At 35.0% G+C, this 21,882-nt stretch overlaps 1 protein-coding gene across 1 annotated transcript; it reads left to right on the forward strand.

The window, feature by feature from the left end:
- Positions 1-13,439: 13,439 nt before the first annotated feature.
- LOC140887899 (uncharacterized) lies at positions 13,440-18,574 on the forward strand. The gene is made up of 7 exons (XM_073295484.1): positions 13,440-13,747; positions 14,261-14,386; positions 15,040-15,237; positions 15,979-16,075; positions 17,490-17,593; positions 17,847-17,898; positions 18,100-18,574. Exons 1-7 carry the CDS (start codon positions 13,530-13,532, stop codon positions 18,325-18,327), a joined length of 1,023 nt encoding a protein of 340 aa, XP_073151585.1. The 5' UTR covers positions 13,440-13,529; the 3' UTR covers positions 18,328-18,574.
- The last annotated feature ends 3,308 nt before the right edge of the window (positions 18,575-21,882 follow it).

Here is a 21,882-nt window from a genome sequence, read left to right on the forward strand (position 1 = left end):
AAATTATTATTATTAAATTAAAGTAAAAAATGTGATAATTTTGTTAATTGGTGGCAAGCTGTTGTCTGCTTGTTTCATATGATACGTCTCGTTTAGCTGACGCGGACTCCACACCCAAACGCGTACCATACAATACAATACAAGTGTCCCCTCGCTCCATCTCTATAAATTCCACCAAGAGTACCGTTCAACGTCTTCCAAGTAACTTTTTTTTTTTTTTTTTTTTTTGTCTCAATCAAATGGGCTGCACACTGTCCACCCAAGGGGCCAAGACCTCCGCCGCCACGGCCACCAAGGTTATTTTCCCCGGCGGAGAAATCCACTGTTTCTACGAGCCACTCAAAGCGGCGGAGCTCATGCTCCAGCTACCCAACTTCTTCCTCGTTAGCGCCGCGTCTCTTCATACAGGAAAGAGAATCTCGGCTCTGAAAGCCGACGAGGACCTGGCAATGAACGAAGTTTACGTGCTTCTGCCGATGAAGCGGCTGAACTCGGCGGTGACGGCAGCGGACATGGCGGCGCTGTTCTTGGCCACGAATGGAATGGCGGAGGTCTCGCGGCCGGAGTTTGTCCAGATTGTGAGGGAGGATGAGAATTCGGAAGGTGCGGAAGACTTTGAATTGAGATACAGATTGTGTAGGTGCCGGTCCCGGAAGCCTTCTCTGGAGACCATTGTTGAAGAGACGGTCAACTTGAGATTCATGTTGATGATTGAAAATTGATGCCTGCCCAATTTTTGGGCTGGGAGGGAAATCTTGTGTAATATATTTTACTGGTTGAATTTAAATTTTTTTTTTAAAAAAAAATTATGTTTGTATGATCTATTTATTTTAGTTGAAAAAAGAGTCGTCGGTCAAGATGATTTAGCTATTTAAGTGGTTGAAAACAACATTATTTCGAATATAGATGAAATTTTGTGGAGTATCTCTCTTGTGAGACGGTCACACAGGTTAACCTTATTAATATTTACAATAAAAAATATAATTTTCATGGGTGATCCAATTAAGAGATCCGTCTTATAAAATTGACCCATGAGACTATCTCACAAGAGTTTTTGTGAATTTTGTGATAGAAAATTGTATGTATGATGATATGATTATTAATGTAGCCAAAAAATTGATATTATTCGATTGGAGAAAGTCTGGATAATTTGTGGAGTTCTGGGTAGCTGAATTAATACTCGAACAGTTCCAAAGAAAGAATTTTGTGGACTGTTACCTGCATCACAAAGCAAAGTGAATGACGTCGGGGTTTGTCCGGCGAAAACGCTCCGACACTCAAGTCAATATTTGACCAATAAAAGTTCTAGAGAACTAGAGCATGTGATTATAGATGAGTTATTTGCACCAATCACCCCTATGAAATATTGAAAATGCAAACTTCTCCCCTGTGAAATTTTAATAGGCATCTTCAACCCTGACCTTTTAAAAAATTAGCACACTTGCCCCTTCAGATGAGTGATTGTTGCGCACGCGCCCCTCATGTGACTGGGCAAAAATTTTGATATTTTTTTGCACCAAATACCCTTGTAAAATATTAAAAATGCATATTTGACCCCTGTAAAAATAATTTTTAAATCTATTCAACTCATAATACATAATTTTTATTAAAATCTAATTATAAAATATTTATCAAACATTTTTTGTTTTATTACTTTTATTTTAAATTTTAATTTTATTATGATTATATAATTGTTTTCTAAAAAATATTATTATTTTATCTTGTTATCATCTTACTATCTTACTATATTATTAAAGTAGAGACCATCTAATTAACAAACTTTCAATTAATTTGTGAAACTTGATTTGGAATTACCATTATCTCCTAACTTAATTTTCAATAAAACCAAAATTATTGGGCAAAATAGTCATTTTATATGGTTTCCTTTTTTTTAGCCATTAAAAGCTCACTTTGTGCCCTTTGATATTATTTTATTTACAAATATGACTCTCACTTTGTAAGATATATATATTTTTGTGAATATTTGTTTAGAAAAACTTTATATTTTTATTATTTTTTAATTTTAAAATTTTTATTTATTGTCTTTTTTTAAAAAAAACAAAATGTATGAGCACGCAACGCGTGCAGCGGAATACTAGTATTTTATTAAACTTTTTTTTTTGTTTCCAACTTCTCCATTAAAAATGCATTCATAAACGAGATTTAAATACCTAAAAGTACCAAAATATTAAATCAAAATGATAAGTGAATGATAAGTACCAAAAAATTTTAATTTTATTTATTTCTATTTTTAATTTTTAATTTTCAATTTATAATTTATAATTAATTTATTTTTTAAAAAAATTATTACTTTATCTTGTTATCATTATTTTATCAAATTACTTCGTGCTTTCAACTTCTCCATTAAACATGATTCATAAATAAGAATTTAAATATCTAAAAATACAAAAAATATTGAACCAAATTATAAGTTCCTAAATGTTACTTTTTCGATTTAGAATTATATAAGCATGTTATTTTTATTATTATTTATTACAAATTATGCAATGCATATTCTCAAAAAATTTAAATTTTGGTTCAATAATATATAGTCCTAAATCAAAAAAACAATATGTTTGAACTTATCAGTTTAGTTCAATATTTTGGTACTTGAAATTATTTAAATACTTGTTTATGAATGCATGTTTAAGGGAAAAGTTGAAAATACGAAATGAATTTAATAAAATAATGATAACAGGATAAAGTAATAATATTTTTTAGAAAATAATTAATTAATGATAATACATTTAAAATAAAAAATAAAAATTAATATAACAAAAAATGTTTTCTAAATATTTATAATTGATTTTTATTAAAAATTGTGTATTATGGATTGAATAGATTTAAAAATTATTTTCATAGGGGTCAAATATGCATATTTAATATTTCACAAGGGTATTTGGTGCAAAAAAAAAATATCAAAATCTTTGCTCAATCTCATGAGGGGCGCGTGCGCAACAATCACTCATCTGAAGGGGCGAGTGTGCTAATTTTTTAAAAGGTCAGGGTTGAAGATGCCTATTAAAATTTCACAGGGGAGAGACGTGCACATTTTCAATATTTCACAGGGGTGGTTGGTGCAAATAACTCGATTATAGAGTATATACCTTAAAAATGAGAACACTTTGAGCTATTTATAGATATTCAGAAAGTTTCATGGGTTTGAGCCTCTTATGAGCATTTAAGAGTTTATGGGTCTTGATAAAGTGTCCAAATAAGGAGCTAAATAATATAGGACCTAAATGGATTGAGCTACCAGGCTTGGGTCCGAGATAAAGTCAAATTGAGTCATAACCCATCATAAGCTCCCCACTCTCGTGCATGTCGCGTTAGCGAGATGGTTGAGAGTAGGAGTTTCCGCAGTAATCTGTTTGGAGACTTGTAGCATAAGTTAGATAACTTGGTTCCAAAAGATAGTAAAATTGGGTCGTAACCCTCATAAGTCCCTCCACTCATGGTCACATCGCGTTTTTCGGGATGACTGAGAGTATGAGTTTTCGAAATAATTTTTTGAAATATTTGCAGTAGGAATGTGGTGCAATTGATTTGAAGATAGTAAGAATCAAAGTCCTTCTAGAATTATGATTGTAAAATCTTAGCATAACTCTGGCTGGAATCACCATTATAAATTCAACACCAAATTTTTTTGATCACAAACTATTAATTCAAAGGTGATTCTGTATTTTTTGTTTCAGTATTCGCGTGTCGAAAATTAATTGACCAAAGAGAGTCATATTAATCCACATGGCAGGTACAAATCAAATCTTCCTTCACGTGCCTTGAATTTTGGTAGTGTGTGAAAAGTTTTTCTCAATCCTAAGAGACTATCGTACATGAAATATGTGTATATATCCAGGCATATGCATCTATCATGTGTATCTTTATGTGTCTATTTTCTCCACCATCTCCATGGACATTTGTCCCATCATCCGCCGACTACAAGAGGGACGGCGGCGAGAGGGGAACGACGAGCAGCAAGGATCCACGACTGATGGTGAGGGTCGAGCAAATCTTGTAGTGACCTAGCCTAGAATCACTAACTAGCAAATCTTAAGCTTTCAATTAACTTAAATACAATAATTAAATAAAACATTGGAAACTTAAACATTCAATCTCAACTACTACCGGTAGAACAACTGGTTCCCAAAATAAAATACTAAGATTATTTTACAACCCCATCGAAAACATAATACTAAAAATCTCATAATATAGAAAACCTGTTAAAGTACAATCCTCCCTGCTGCTCACTGATCGCTACCACCCGGTCCGTCCAAACTAAGTCCTGCCCCGTAGAATGGGGTGTCCAGAGCCAAAAACCATCGACGTGAGCATAAAATCCCAGTATAGAAGTGTAATGCCCGAGATTATTTAATTTCAATGCGAGAATATTTAATTTGGGAATATTTAGAGTTTAGAATTAAATTCTAATATTCTTAAATTATTTAGGATTGAAATTGAATTAAAAAGATTGTCCGGGGACTGATTTTCAAATAGCTAAAAGTTCAGGGACTAAACTGTAAATATGCTAAGATATATCAAATAACCCACTTGTTCTTCTCCATTTACACGTGACTTCATCAGAAAAGGAAGAAGAAGTTCAGAACCTTGAAGACGCCATTTTCACCACTTTGAAGCTCAAGTTTTTCTTGATTCAGTCGTCAGAATTTCGAGATAAATATATATCTGTGATCACCGCTCTCAGAGCTACGTTTTGCCTTGTATTGAAGTATTTGAATTCGGGAATCCGGAATTGAGTCGGCAAAGAATTCAAGAAGGTTTGAAGCCATTTGCCTTTGGAAGTTTGGATTAAGAACTTGAGCAGATTATGATATGAATTCATTGATGTATTTTCAGATTTGAAGTACTTTCAGAATCAAGACTGCAAGGTATAAATGACATCATATCCAGATGGGATAGAACACTCGAGATAGATATGATTCTCGAATATTCCCTTGTAAATCACATACTTGTTTGCTTATATGTCTTTATGTGATTTTGATGATTGTATTGCTTGACTTGATTACTTTATTTGATTGTTCAAGATGTTTTACGATATTTAATGCATACATATTATGTTGCATTCATCTTGAACTTCAGCCTCAAAAGCATAGAGATCTGAATGTTCTAGAGTGCAGATGACGTTTGGAGGGCTATAGTTGAGTGACACGGAATTTAGATTTACTTCCAGAGCTAGATGACTCACTATAGTTGCACCAAAGTCAGGGGAAATAAGATACTTGACGTCACCTCGATTGGGTGAGTTAGTGATTGGTTGAGAATTTTATTCCCCGGGATCCCAAGAACCGAGATTCTATTGTTATCAGATTTGATAGCCCCCTTTTGAAACATTCATTGCATTCATGTTTATTATATTGCATGTTTTGTTATTTATACTGGGATTTTATTCTCACCGGAGTTATCCGGCTATTGCTATGTTTTGTATGTGTGCATGGCAATAGGTGGGGCAGGAGCTGGTCAAACTTGACATGGATAACTCGAGATAGAGTCTTAGCATGTGTGGACTCGGGTTTTAGACATGTTAGAAAAGAGACAAGAATCTTTAAATATATGTTGTCACGCACTTGTATGAGTCTAGTGTGGATGTAACTTGGTTACTTGTAGAAACTTATGAACTTGATAGTTATATAAAGATGCTGAGTTTCTTGTTCACAAGTATGGTAGACCTTATGAATTATCCTAGCATTGATTTGAATTTTTAGGATGTTTTTACTCAGATTTATATCAAGAATCATCAAGTGAACAGCCAAGAACAAATTCTGAAGTTTTCGTGCAGACCATGGCTTGCTCGAGCGGCATGTTTTCATCGCTCGAGCGAGGCCAAGGGTGGTTGGCAACCCGAGCATTGCTTGCTCGATCGGTGAAATATTATCGATCGAGCGATCTTCATTTTTAAAAAAATAAAAATTTGGGGTTATTTTCCTTCCATGCTTGGTTGATGTTTATGATTTAAGTATATTGAACTTCTGATTGCCCCATAAGATGCGATTAGCACCCGAGGTCCCCACAACAGGTGGTATCAGAGCATAGGTTCTGGACTGAGAGAGAAGTTAATGAGTGGGGTAGATTGAGTCTGTGTGATTGATTTATATTGCATGAGATTACATGATGTATCTGATTATGTGCATTGTACGTGAGCATGCTTTATTATTGCAAGAATTATGTGATTGCATAATTATGTGCTTTCATTGCTACTGCATGCTCTATGTGCAATATTATTCTGGATTATCCTTGATCAAAACCTGAATTCTCATGAGAACGCATGAGAATGCTAATCAGAGAAGGATGGAATAAATTGCAGAATATGATATTGTTATGCACTAATCTGTTTGAAAATCAGATATGCCTCCACGTAAAGCACCGGTGACTAGACAAACAGTGGCTATTCCTCAGTCAGAACAACCAAATGTACCACAGACAGTGGCAGAACCGCAGAATGCACTGGGTAGTACATCTGTTGATCTGATGGATGTGACTGCTACACCAATGGAGACTCTGTTGAAACGATTTCAGTCGTTCAAACCGTCAACGCTGAAAGGGACAGAGAATTCAGTTGATTGTGAGAATTGGCTTGAAGATATTGAACAACTGTTTGAATCACTTGACTATTCAGATGATCGTCGTATCAGATTGGTAGTACATCAACTACACGAAGTTGCCAAAAGTTGGTGGATTACTACAAAGAAAGCATTGGAACATCGAGGTACGATTATCACCTGGTCTGTCTTTAAAACTGAATTATATCAATGTTTCTTTCCAATCTCCTACAGAAAATACAAAGGAGAAAAATTTGCGAGTTTGAAACATAATCAGCTGAACATAGAAGAATATGTGGTCAAATTTTCTAGTCTTTTGAAGTTTTCCCCACATATAGCAGCAAGTGATGAGGCCATGGAGGACCAGTTTATCAATGGCTTGAATCCAGATATTTTCACTTTGGTGAATAGTGGCAGACCTAATACTTTTGCAGATAATTTGAACCGAGCTAAGGGAGCAAAGGCGAGATTGTCGAGACAAAGAGGATCACCTTTTCTTCCACAACCACCTCAACAACCAGTACCAGCACCATTGCAACCATCTCTCAGATTCGAGGGTGGAAGCAGTGGCAGAAAAGATTCTAGATTTCGGCCGAAAGGTAAACAGTTTAAGAAGTATGACAATAGTTCTTCTAGTTCTAGTGGCCAGAGTCAGTTTGGTGCAGGTTAGAAGTCCAGTGATTCAGGCATGTATTGTGGTAAGTGTGGTGGACGACATGCCACTGATATGTGCCGAGGAGTGTCAGGTACTTGTAATATTTGTCATCAACTAGGTCACTATGCTAAGGTATGCCCTCAAAGAGCAACAGAAAGAACAACTGGTGCAATTTCATCTAGACCAGTACCTTAGGCTGACAGAAAATCATCTACAGTGCATTCCTTTCAGCCACAGCAACAAACCAGACCAAGAGGAAGTCAGACTGTGTGTAACACCCAGTATTTTAAATACGTAAATCCGCATGCATAATTAGGATATTTAATTATTTAAATTTGTGATTTATGGGTTAAATAATTATGTGAATTATTTGTGCATGATTTAATTTATTTTTTTAAGCATTTAACCCATAATTAGTGATTTTATGATTTTTAGTATTTTAATTATTTTATCGCGTAGACGGGACCGTGAACGGACGAGATGACAACTTTCTAGCCAATTTATTTCATGAGCCTTTTAAGAGCTCAAAAATATTATTTTGAGTTTTATTACCTCAATATTTTTAGTATTTAATTTTATATAATTTTAGGGGTCCGTTTTTATTCAAAATAAGCCAAAATATTGACTTTTTAGTATTTTTAAAATTTCATTTATTTGATATTTCGGGATTTTATTAGGTTATCAGATTATTAAATATTAATGGGAATTTTTAAGTTGTATATTTTATATTTAAAACCTTATTTATGTTTTAATTACCCTGTATTCTATTTTTAATTAAAACTCTAACCTAATCTACCCAAAACCCCACGTTTCTTTCCATCAGCCGCCTCACCCCATATCCATCATCTTCCTCGTCGATCCAGCAGCCGAGGAAGGACCCCATAGCCGATTCTCTTCAAAGTTTCAAGGTTTCTCGTCGTCCCGTCGTCCCGGAATCGTCCCACGCTCGTTTTTCTCTTCAAACTTCGGTGCTAGGCATGTTTTTATTCCACTTTTTCGTACAATATCAGTGAATATTATGTGTGCGTGGTGTATGCGTTGATTTGTTCTTGAAAATTTTCAGAAATTTATTTGAGTTTGTTCTTGGTGCTCGATTTGATGTATTCTCCATTCATGCTCACGTTTCTTTATTTCATGGCACGTTTAGCTGCTGGTCTAGGTTCAGAGGAAGTGTGGGGGTTGCCTGGACTCGAATGGCTCGAGTGGTTCGAGCCAAACGAGCCCAGGAAACCACAGTGGTTCGATCGGCCATCGAGGGTGCAGAATAGGGTTTCCGAGAGAAGGGGTTCGGGTTCATGGTAGTAGGCTGCATGGGGCTGGGGGCTGGTGCAGGTTAGGTCCGCCCAGACGTGGGCTACGTCTGGGCGGCGGCGCTCCGGCCAGGGGTGGCCGGAGCAGGCCGGGGCTGCTGCTCACGACCGCAACTGAAGTGAGAATAGGGCAGATCGGGTTTAGGGTTTTAGGGTTGGTCCGGGTCGGGTCTTGGGTCCGGGTCGGGTCTGGAAGTAAGTGGGTTAAGTTAGTTGGGTTCGGGTTCGGGTTAAGTTAGTTGGGCTCGAGTATTTTTATTTTTAAGTTTTAAGTTTAATTAAAGGTTTAATGGGCCTAATTAAATCTTAAAATTTTATTGGGCTCCATTTAATTATTTTGGGTTGATTTTAATTATTTGGGATTTAAATTAATTTAATTAAGTAAGTCCAATAATTTTTATGGGTTTTAGGGCCCGTGAAAGTTATTGGGCCAGTCTTTGGGCTTTTGGGCCCATTGGGCCAGAATTGGTTGTTAATGGGCTTTAATTATTTAATTGGGCTTAGAATAATTTTATTGGGCTTAAGTATGATAATGGGCCAGATTTAAGTAATTGGGCTTGAGTGTTAGGGTCAGCAGTCTAGTACAATCCATGAGAAATTGCATGTGTCCTGAATATATATTTAATTATTTTTATGCATTGAAGTTATTTTAATATTTATATGATAGTAAGAAATTAAATTAAATATATATGAAGGACATACATTTTATTTAAGTACATGCATTCATGAAATAATTTTAGGTACGATTAAATGTTTAAGGTTGAGCAATAATAAAATATTTTTATGTTGGAAGTTGAAGTAGTGTGACAATTTGAGGGGGATTCATCCTCATACGTGAACTATTGAAGGGCAGTTTACTGCCAATTTAAGAGGTGATTCGTCACCGCCACGTACGTTAGTTTCCACGCTGATCAGTATTTAATGTATGATTTAAGGTTACACTACGGATACAACCATGCGATGTTAGAAAATTAATTGCTCAACAATATTTATGTATTATGTTATTTAAGTTAATTTAAGTTATGATATGTTATGATATTTCTAAGAATGCTCATTCATGTATATGTTATGTATTAATATTTAATTGTTTTAAATTATTTTAAACCCTTGTTATGTTAGCATGTTGGGCCTCTAGGCTCACTACACTGGTATGGTGCAGGTGAGTTCGTAGAGGAGGATGTAGCTCCTACCGGCGGCGAGGACATATGAGCGGACATGCAGTGACCCCGTGACCGTGATAGATGTCTGAGTCACATTGCATGTTTTAATTATGTCAGCATGTTACACTTTTTAATTATTTTTTAGTGGTTGTGGTTTTGAATATTTCATTTGAATATTTTCAGTGCATGCAAACCTTGATCATTTTACTTATGCAGTATTTTTAATTAAATGTTTGACTCAGATATTTATTTTATTTAAAGGATGCAATTTTTATTTAAGTTATTTATTTATTTATTTATTTATTTTAAATCTTTTTATTTTGTGCGTATATGTATGGGCATATATGTACATATTTTATTTAATAAGTATAAAAAAAAAAAAAATTCCGCATATTTATTTATTAATTATAGAGTTAGGGTCGTTTCACTGTGACTCAACCTCAAAGGCAACAGGCAAAAGTGTTTGCACTGACTGAGGAGCAGGCTCAAACAACACCTGAAGATGTTATAGCAGGTAACTGCTTTATCTTTGGTTATCCTGCTTATGTTTTGATAGATACAAGTGCATTACATACATTCATATTTGAGAAATTTGCTATGATGCATTCTTTATCGTCTGAGCCATTGCCTACTGTTGTTTCTATTTCTTCACCTTTGGGTGAAGACATTATATCTGTTAGAATGATTCAAAACTGTGCATTACAATATGACGGGAATGTGATTGACTTGGATTGCATAGTACTTGGATTATCAGATTTCGATTGCATTGTTGGTATAGACATGTTAACCAAGTACAGGGCAACCGTGAACTGTTTCCAGAAAGTGGTCAGATTTAGACCTGTAATGACAGAAGAATGGAAATTCTACGGTAAGGGTTCTAGAGCCAAGATCCCTTTGATATCTGTATTATCCATGACCCGTTTATTGCAGAGAGGGGCAGAAGGATTTCTGGTTTATGCAGTAGATGTATTGAAATCCAGTCCACCAGTGGCATATATTCCAGTGGTGCATGAATTTGCTGATGTATTTCCTGATGAAATTTCTGGTTTGCCTCCAATTCGAGAAATAGACTTCAGCATTGAGTTAATTCCAGGTACGCAATCGATATCTAAAGCTCCTTACAGAATGAAACCTATTGAATTGAAGGAGTTGAAAGATTAGCTTGAAGATTTACTTGTAAAAGGGTACATTAGAATGAGCGTTTTCACCTTGGGGCGCTTTGGTACTTTTTGTACGAAAGAAAGATGGTTCTATGCGGTTGTGTATCGATTATCGTCAACTGAACAAGGCGACGGTAAAGAATAAGTATCCATTGCCTAGAATAGATGATTTTTTTGATCAGTTGCAGGGTTCATCTATCTATTCTAAGATTGATTTGAGATCTGGATATCATCAGTTGAGGGTGCGAGATGAAGATATCCCTAAAACTGCTTTCAGAACAAGGTATGGACATTATGAATTTCATGCCTTTTGGTTTAACCAATGCTCCTGCAGTATTTATAGGCCTGATGAATAGGGTATTTCAGAAATACTTGGATGACTTTGTCATTATCTTTATTGTTGATATTTTGATCTATTCCAAAAATGTGCATGATCATGCTGAACATCTCAGAATCGTATTATAGACTTTGAGAGATGATAAATTATTTGCCAAGTTATCTAAATGTGAATTTTGGTTGCAGAAAGTTGTGTTTCTTGGGCATATCATTTCAGGTGATGGAATTTCAGTGGATCCAAGCAAGGTAGAGGCAGTGATCAACTGGCCTAGACCGACATCAGTGCCAGAAATACGGAGTTTTATGGGCTTAGCAGGCTATTATCGCAGATTTATCAGATATTTTTCCAGCATTGCCAAGCCTATTACGCAATTGACTCAAAAAAATATGTCGTATGTCTGGACTGAAGCTAGTTTCTTAGAGTTGAATAATAGGCTTACAAGTGCACATGTCTTGATGATTAATAACTATAATAATTAGTGAAAGTTAATGATCCCAACATTATTAGTTTATAATTTTGGTACCGTTTGGTTTGAGTGATGAGATAAATAATACATAGATAAGTAATATAATGTAATATAAAATAAATAAAAAATGATAGTTAATATAGTATTTGATTGATAGATTATAGTTTATTTGATTTGATTGATTAAATTTTATATAAAAATGATAAATTACTATTTTGTCTTTTTAAGAATAAATAAAATACGAATAATATTATTTATAAGAGTAATATAATAATTTAAATTCAATGATTTGATTGATTTAACATAAATAATTAATGATTTGATTGACGTAAAATTAATAATTAATAGATGAATAAATAATATGACGAGAAGAACGCGAGATTAAATAAGATAACTTATACATAGACTAATAATACCTCGTACCAAACGGTATTTATATAATTTACACCAAACATGATATGTACTATTAAGATATATTATTTATCACATCATTCATACTAGCGGCACCACACACGCATTTCGTGTGCAATATAACCAAAAAAATATTATATTTTTATATATTATACTTTTGCTAAAGTGAGTGATATTAGTGTTTGATTTGGAGTACAAAGATGGATATTGTGATAGAGAAAAAATGGAGATAATTCATAATTGTATAACCTCTTTCCCACGTTTTTGGGAAGGTGGAGATAACTATATAACATTTTTTCCACTTTTTTTTCCGAACTTGATTGAAAGGTACGGTTAAGTTTTGTTTTGTTTTTATTTTTTTTTTTGACCATACCAAAAGACCCTGCTATTGCCCTCTTACATGTATAAGATTATTACAAAATCTTTTATCATCATGTCGCCACGAACTAATCGCCAATGTAGCTTTGTGTGTGTGTGTTTTTTTTTCTTTTCTGAATCTTGATTTTGTGTTTTTAAATTAAAGCATAAAACTCTTATAAAAACTAGTACACTAAGCACATGCATTGCATGTGCACATAATATAATTTTATAAAAATAATAATTAAAAATTAAGATAGTGGGATAGTGGGGATAAGATGTGAGAGTTTTTTAATCTTAAATTACATTTTTACCTTTTAATCATTGACTATATTTGAAAGAATTATAAGGATAAATTTGAAAATCTATTAAAATACCAAAGTTAGTTACTCTAATGGGTTTATCAATTATAATATAGTAAAGATATGGTAAACACCCTTGACGTTACTTTAAAACATGAGTTAAATGTGTTTGATATTTTTTTTAAAATAAAATAATACATTACATATTAATATATATATATATATATATGTATTACAAAATTTTATGTATTTTGAAAATTTCACGCAAATTACCCTTTAAATACTCCGTTCCAAGAAGGGGAAAAAATCCTTTAAATATTACTCCTTCCGTCCCAATTAATATTTTTTTGTTTGTTCTAAATATATAGATGTACACCATATTTAGTAATAATTTTTTTAACACTTCTTTACCAATATACCTCTATTAACTATATATTAAAAATAGTGAAATTATTTTTTAAATGCATTAAATAAGGATAAAATAAGAAATGCATGCATAATTTTTCTTCGCAATGGATTTTTTCTTAATCTGTGTGAAGAAAAAATAAAATTATATATTGAAACGTAGGAATTATCTAGTCTAGTTTCAAAAGTGCATAAACATTATATTAGTTAATACTATATATAGATATATATATATATATACATATTTTAATTTTTTTTAAGTTTCATTTAATTAATACTATATTTAATCAGGCATTAAATGAAAACTTCAAATTTATCTATCTTTTCTATTAATTGTTAGAGACGGCAAACCAGAAGAAGTGTTCCAATTTCCCAAATCTGTACCTCCTCTCCTGCTAGGGTTTATTTTGCGATGGCCGGAATCAGATTTCAGCCGGAGGACTCGGATGCATCACAGATGTCGCGGCAGGTGGCAGCTATTGATCTGATATCCGACGACGACCGTTCTGTTGCGGCGGACTCCTGGTCCATCAAGAGCGACTATGGTAGCACTCTCGACGACGAGCAGCGTCACGTGGACGCCGCCGAGGCCCTCTCCGCCGCTTCGTTCCGAGCCTCCTCTGACTACAAGTCCTCTCTCATACCCACAATTTTTTTTTCTTTCTAATTTGTGTAGAATTGTTCTGTGCTTCATAAGGGAGGACGTAGCGGGAGAAATACAGTAGCCTGAAACGAAAAAGATCGGCCTAAATTATGTTTACAGATTTACCGGCTCATTAGTCTATTTTGTCATTCGCATGGTTTTTCCGGGAAAAAATATTTGCTTAGAAATACTAACGTTTTTTTAAAAAACTTGAATATAGTTGCTGGTATCCTTTCGATTTGAGTTGCTTCCCTGGGGGGTTTATTCTATAAACTTACTCAAAGTTCGATTATGATTTACTATGATAACAGACTCTGCTAAGTGAATGTGGAGCATGGTAAAGTAGAAACTATCAGTACGTAGTAAACTGGGGGGTTACTAAACTAGCTGGTGGTCAAATTTCCTTTTTGCTGCTGTGAATTCATATTAGGAGGATGTCATTTTGTAGTTGCCGATCTTCAATTATGGGATTTAAAAAATTTCAATCTTTTGATGAGCAGTTCTGACAAAGATGAGTCAGATCCGGACGCAGTTCCTTCAATGTTGGGCTTTCAAAGTTATTGGGATGCCACATATGCGGATGAATTGGTGAATTTTCGGGAACATGGCCATGCTGGTGAAGTTTGGTATGTATGAACGTCAACAATTGCATGTTTTGTTGTCTTATGTTTGTTGTTGAGTATGTTCAGCTTGATTGCCTCTGATTTCTGTTTATCTCATGGAAGAGGATACAAAGTGATTATTTTTGGGAGTTTGGTGCTGATAAGTCATTCATTAACCTTGGTCAAGGACCTGAAAAATACTTCAATGTACCGAACTTTGTTATGAAGAATATGGTAATGTGGATGGATTACCGCATTCGAACTCGCGTTTGCGTATTTATTTTGACTTCAGGCAATCACTTAGAAGCTCCAGAGTGATGTCTCAGCCTTCCCTCTGTGTTTTTCATTTAGAAGGTTCTGGAAGAAATGATGGGACCTTGTCAATGTTAAAAAAAAAAAATCACACTCTCTTCTTGGTTATCCGTTCACTTTATTATGTAATGACTTGATGCAGTTTACCAATTGACCCTGAAGTTTTTCCACCATGTGTTCCTGTGGTTATCTAGAAATTATGATTTATCCTTGAATATTAAAATTATCTGAGCCCATAAGAGGAAGCACTATATTAAAACACTGAAGAGGGAATAGAATTACATGATGGTACGCTTCTTTCTTTTCTCATCATGTTTCCTCTGCATTCTCCTAAACAATATTCTGCAACACCTCGTATTCTGTAGGTTTGGAGCTGATGTAATGGAAAAAGTTGCTTCCTGGACTAAAAACTTATGTCTTGAAATGTGTCAGCGTCACTTGCAAAATCACAATAATACAAATCATTTGACTGCTGGGCAGTCTGAAAAGGATTTGTCTAGCTGGAGCGTGCTGGATGTTGGGACTGGTAATGGTTTGCTTCTCCAGGAGCTTGCTAAGCAGGGGTATGGATTAATGGCAACAATTAGCCATTCTGCTTGTTGTTATATATTACTCCAAATAGCTATTTTTGAATTTTTTAAGAAATATCTACTTCTTCTTTTGGGCATGTTTCCTTTGATAGTAAATACTGGTCCCTTTGTTTGCTGCAGTTGCGTTATTTTATTGTGGCATTGAACTTGAGAAACTGAAAGGCTTCTGTACTCTTTTAGACTGAACCAGTAGAGATTATTACATCTTCCTGGCTAGGTGTTAACACATCTACACTCAATTATACCTTTTTGATGTGGTATTAGTTTACCACTGAGCAATAGTTATTCACAAGCTTCTTAGATGATATTTTATATAAATATAACTTACAAATTCCACCTGATAGAATCCATGGGTTTGAGCTTTACACTACATCTAAGCCTAGTTTGCTCCTTGTAATTCTTTTAAATTGCTAAAAATACTATCAGTGTTCGTGCCACTCGCAAGAAGATCAGTTGTCATCCAAGGAATGATAAATGATTTGCTCTATGCTGAAGATGAGTTGTTGCAAAACACCGTTTTCCAGCAGCTTGCAAAACGCTGTGATTATCCTTTAATGTACATTTTGTTTGATTAATGTAAAGAGGGTGAGATTTTGCATATACTGAAAAAGTAAACCTGAATATCTTGGATCCTATTGAAGTTGCTGCGTCTTTCATTTGGAATTTCGAATCTGAAATAATTTGAATGGCTGACCGTAGTGCTTTTGCATTTAGGTTCTCTGATCTCACTGGGACTGATTACAGTGAAGGGGCTATTGACCTTGCTCGAAACCTTGCTGATCGTGATGGATTCACCAACATTAAATTTCTGGTACTGTCTTCTCGAAATGCAACATATTTTTTCTTCATTGTAGAGGCAATACTACGCTGGTGATGTTGATAATATGACATGAAGTGAATTTGTTGTTTGTGAATCTAACAGGTTTTATCTTTTAAATGAGTAAACTTTTGGGAAAGTGTTATTGACGTAACAGCGATTCAGTGTTGCAATTTTTCAATGTTGTAAATGGCGGGAGGCGTTTGCGGGGCGGTCAGTGACCGCCTACCGCCTCGGCCGTGCCTAGGCGGTTGAATTTTTTTAGCAATTTTTAATAGACAATTATGTATAATCATGCAATGTAATTACAAATAGTCAAATTTTTTTGTGTAATATATGTAATTAAATAATGTTATGCCTAAAGAAGCTTCGTACAATATATACAATCTAGAAAAAGTGCAAATAAATATATAAATGCAAACTAACAAGATAATTAAGGTGGTGGCAGATGGCGGCAGCGGCGGAGGGCGGATGGAGGCGGTTTGAGGCAGGTGGTGGCTAATGGTGGAGGACATTTGAAACCAAAAGTAAATACAAAAGAGAGTGAGGGGTGTTTTTATTATATCTAAGGTTTTTAAAATTAATTGACTTTCACTGGTTTTTAAAATTATTTGACTTTGATAGTTGACTGGAATTTTAAAATCATTGACCGCCTCGACCGCCTTCTTGCTCGCCTCCGCCGCCGGATGGCCTCGGACCGCCTACAGAAACCGCCTTAGACTAAGGCGGGGCGGTCGAGGGCCGCCTACTGCCTAGGCAGCCGCCTCGACCGCCATTTAGAACACTGCAATTTTTAGACTCGTTTCATTTTGGAGAAAAGTTGACTGATTTTGTTACTATAAAGGAAGTGCATACGTCCTGGCCTGCTCAACAGACCACAGTATTATTTCTACTTTTTACTTGGTGTGGCGCAAGTAAATTCAATAATTTCAACGGTACCAGACTCAGACAGAAAGTCTGAGGCCATTCTCCATGCCATAGAGCATATTCTGTATGAAGCTTTTAACGACCATCTATTATTCAAAAAATGACACATGTTTCTCAATCCCCATGTGGACCAGAAGGAAAAGGATTGTTCATATTTGATTGCACAAAACTGACAAACCCCTAGGCCCTAGTATGATTGGTTCAGATTTCTCTTTTTAATTTGTGTATCTGTAAATTGAATTTTCTTACAATTTCTTCATGCTGTTTTGGCAATAACTATTCCGGTTTTCTTCCATAAAAAAAAAAAAAATACTGAAACAGTATGCAAATGTGTAGGCTAAAATTTGACTCCTTTTTTCCTGGTATCACTGCAGCGTCTACACCCATTATTGTCTGGACTTTTTTTTTGCGATTGGAATAATGTACACATTTTCTGGTGCATCATTCTAACATGATTTTTTACCTTTAATTTGATTATCAGGTCGATGATATCCTTGAAACCAAACTGGATCGGAAGTTTCAGCTTGTTACCGACAAGGGGACCCTGGATGCCATTGGATTGCATCCTGATGGTCATATTAAAAGGTGTCATAATAAGAATTTAAGTTTACTTTATTTATGATTAAATAAGAACTTGAATTATTGTTTCTCTGTATTGCTTGCTGTTTTACATCTTTCCCTCACCCACTTGTGAAAGTTTTTTGAGTTAACAAATTTAAGTTTCACTTACCTTGGGCTAGAAGTCTAGAACTCAAGAATATAAGTGGTGTAAGCTCATAGAGAAGGTCAATCATTTATCAGCTGACTGATGATAAGGTTATCAATATCTCAATCCCAGGACGTTGTATTGGGACTCCATTTCGGGAATTGTGACTGCTGGTGGATTATTGGTGAGTGGCTCTACTCTCTTTTGCGATTTCTCTTTCCCATTTATGGAGCAATGGATGTTTTGATTGATGCTTAATGTTGCACCTTGGGATCATTTGGGTTTCAACTTTTTGTGTGGTTTTTAGTTCATAGATCCTTCCAGTCTTGTTTGTTTTGATTGTCCATGGAGGGTTGTAATTTGTCTACAAAATGTGCATGTTTAGGTCATCACGTCTTGCAACAGTACAAAAGATGAACTGATACAAGAGGTGGAGGCTTTCAATCAAAGGAAGAGCTGTGCCTCTCAGGAACCAAACACTATTGCAGACCAAAACACAGGTAAAGATCCCCCTCCATTCCAATACATAGACCATATTCGCACATATCCAACATTTACCTTTGGAGGATCAGTTGGATCGCGTGTTGCAACTGTGGCATTTCTGAGGAACTAACTTTCTGGGCAAAAAGATGTTTCTTATTTACATGGACATACCACCTTGTGTCTGTAAGAATATTGTTAATGTGGAAATCTTGCAAGTAGTTACTTTGCAGGATGGTAACCCTACTTTGGATTAGATGGTCTTCTGGTAACTGACGTATGCACCTGCCTAGATGTAGAATAGATGGTGATGTAGGAAATGTTCTTGTGTATATTCAAACTTCTTTGGAACCTATATCTAAGAAAATGCTTGATCTTTATCTGCTTGCTTTTGACTAGATTCATACCATGGTTAAATGCTCCTTTAACGAAGTTATCATTCGTGTTTTCCCCTTCCAAATCTTTTTGGTTTTCGATGCTTCTGGTTTCACTTGTGCCACAAATCAAATTAAATAAATGATTAAATTTTCGCTCGCGGATTTCATATCTAATAATTGTGTTGGCTAGTATTTGATTCTGTCTTGTTAGTCGGTACTTCTCTATGTATATCGATAAAAATTTGCTAGGTGCAATACCATGCCCATTCATCTATGGGTTTTTTATTTTCTATACTTTTGAACATCATTTTAATTTAAAGAAGCATTGGGAATTTCCAAGCTGCCTTTGAAAGAAACATTTGATGTTCAAGTAGCGTTGATGTCAACTTTCCGTTAAAATGTGCTGGTGAAATTTTGAAAAAGAAAAAATAAAATTATATAATGATTATTTTAGTATTATTATTTGTATCTCAATCTTTTTATAATAATAATTATTTATATAAGTTATTCAAATTTCATAGATCTTACCTCGTGGATCGGTCTGGCTACAATCGAACCTGACTTATTTGACATTTTAACCAAAATGGTTGTAGATATTAATCTGTCATATTGGTTAGCATCATTTCAATAATTTAAATTTAACAATAATAATTTATTTGCATATTTCTACGCTAAAGGATAGCAAACGTATTAGAATATCATTCCATGATGTTATTCCTCTCCGACCGACATTTGTAAACGAATTTTATACAATATTAGGAAACATGATGGCAGATGTTTCATTCAATTCTTTTTTTAAAAAAGATTTTAAATTTTAACGTGGTGTTTTGTAATTCTTTAGAAATGGCAGATGGATCATATGATATAATACAAAAGTCGATTCCTATCATATATCTAACTAATATCATGTAAAAAAAAAGATTTCTCTTTTAAAAATGACATGAGCATATAGGTTGAAGTTTTAAGCTTAATTTTGATGTTCTTTTGAATATGAAAATCGCATGGAAATTGATTTGACATTGTTTTGTTATGATTTTTTTTTTTTCAAATTTTGTTTTGGAAAGAATTTTTGTTACTATTGGATGTTGAAAGTTATACAAACTTGGTGGCATCAAGTAGATGTGTAACGACCCACTGTATCAAGACGAGTGGCTTAACTTTGGAGTTCTTATGTGATGAGCTCCCGAAAAGAAGATGCACCTTCTTGATATGAGTTGTACATATCAAATCTTTTGTACCTCTCATTCCGGTGTGGGATCGGTTCATTCATGTCACCCGTCGCCCATTCTTTGGTGGAGTTTCCATCTTTCAGGTATTAACCACCCATATTGCGGACCATGTACCGCCCTAGGACTTTTTGGCTTCGGGTGTCACATGCCCACCAGCTTCCGCTTGGTTCGTCCTCGAACCACACCGTACTGGGAGAGGTCAGGCTCTGATACCATTTGTAACGACCCACTGTATCAAGACGAGTCTTTTCAGCGTGCTTATGTCCTCACTCACACGCACCCTGGAAAACTTCCCAGGGGGTCACCCATCCTATAATTTCCCCAAGTCAAGCACGCTTAACTTTGGAGTTCTTATGTGATGAGCTCCCGAAAAGAAGATGCACCTTCTTGATATGAGTTGTACATATCAAATCTTTTGTACCTCTCATTCCGGTGTGGGATCGGTTCATTCATGTCACCCGTCGCCCATTCTTTGGTGGAGTTTCCATCTTTCAGGTATTAACCACCCATATTGCGGACCATGTACCGCCCTAGGACTTTTTGGCTTCGGGTGTCACATGAGACGAACAACCAACCAAAAGCTTGAGGGAATCGACTATGGAACCTCCTTGGCTGATGGAATAAGGTGAAGATGGAGAATGGAGGGGAGGGAGGATCGGGTTGGGCTAGGTTAGGGGTCTGGGTCGGGTCTGAGTGGTCCGGGTCGGGTCGGCTAGGTAGTGGGTCGGGTTAGTGAGTCCGGGTCCGAGTTTGGTGGGCCGGGCTCGAGTATTTTATTTTTAAAGTATTTTACAAATTTATGTGTTTTTGAGTCAAATAAATTGAAATAAAATTATTTGGACTCCCAAATAATTTTATTTGGACTTTTAAAATTTTTAATTAAGTTAGTCCATTTATTTTATGGGATTTTGGGCCCATAAAAGTTAATGGGCCAGTCCTTGGGTTTTTGGGCCCATTGGGCCAGTTTAAGTGTTATTGGGCTTAGTGTAATTTTAATGGGCTTTATTAATTTAATTGGGCTTAGAATAATTATTTGGGCTTAAAGTTTGAAATAATGGGCTTAAGTATGTTAATGGGCCAGTTTTAAGTTAATGGGCTTGAGTGTTAGGGCCAGCAGTCCAGGACCATCCATGAGAAAATTTGCATGTGTCCTGATTATATATTTAATTATTTTTATGCATTTGAGTTATTTTAATATTTATATGTTAATAAGAAATTAAATTAAATATATATGATGGACACACATTTTATTCAAGTACATGCATTCATGAAATAATATTTTATGCATAATTTAATGTTTAGGTTGAGCAATAAAAATATTTTATGTTGGAAGTTGAAGTAGTGTGACAATTTAAGGGGGATTCGTCCCCATATGATTGAAGGGCAGTTTACTGCCAATTTAAGAGGTGATTCGTCACCGGCCACGTACGTAGGTTTCCACGCTGATCAGTATTTAATGTATGATTTAAGGTTACACTACGGATACAACCATGCTATGTTAGAAAATAAATTGCTCAATATTGTTATGTATTATGTTATGTATTATGTTTATTTAAGTAAGTTATGTTATGTAATTTTTAAGCATGCTCATTCATGTATATGTATGTATTAGTATTAAATTGGTTTAAATTATTTTAAACCCTTGTTATGTTAGCATGTTGGGCCTCTAGGCTCACTACACTGGTATGGTGCAGGTGAGTACGCTGAGGATGACATTGTACCCACCGGAGGCGAGGACGTATGAGCATGCATGCAGTGGCCCCGTGACCGTGAAATATTCTGAGTCGCTATGCATGTTATTGTTTTTGTCAGCATGATACATTTTTATTATTTTCAGTGATTGAGGGTCTAGAATATTTATTTAATATTTTCAGTGCATGCAAACTTTTATTTACTTATGCAGTATATTTTCAATTAATGTTTGACTCAGATATTTATTATATTTTTAAGAATGCATTTTATTTAAGTATTTATTTGTTTATTCATTTTAAATATTTTTATTCTGTGCATATATGTATGGGCATATATGTACATATTTTATTTAGTAAGTATAAAAAAAAAAAATTTCCGCATATTTATTTA

The sequence above is a fragment of the Henckelia pumila genome, chromosome 3 (genome assembly GCF_033568475.1).
Source record: "Henckelia pumila isolate YLH828 chromosome 3, ASM3356847v2, whole genome shotgun sequence".
NCBI classification, from domain to species: domain Eukaryota; kingdom Viridiplantae; phylum Streptophyta; class Magnoliopsida; order Lamiales; family Gesneriaceae; genus Henckelia; species Henckelia pumila.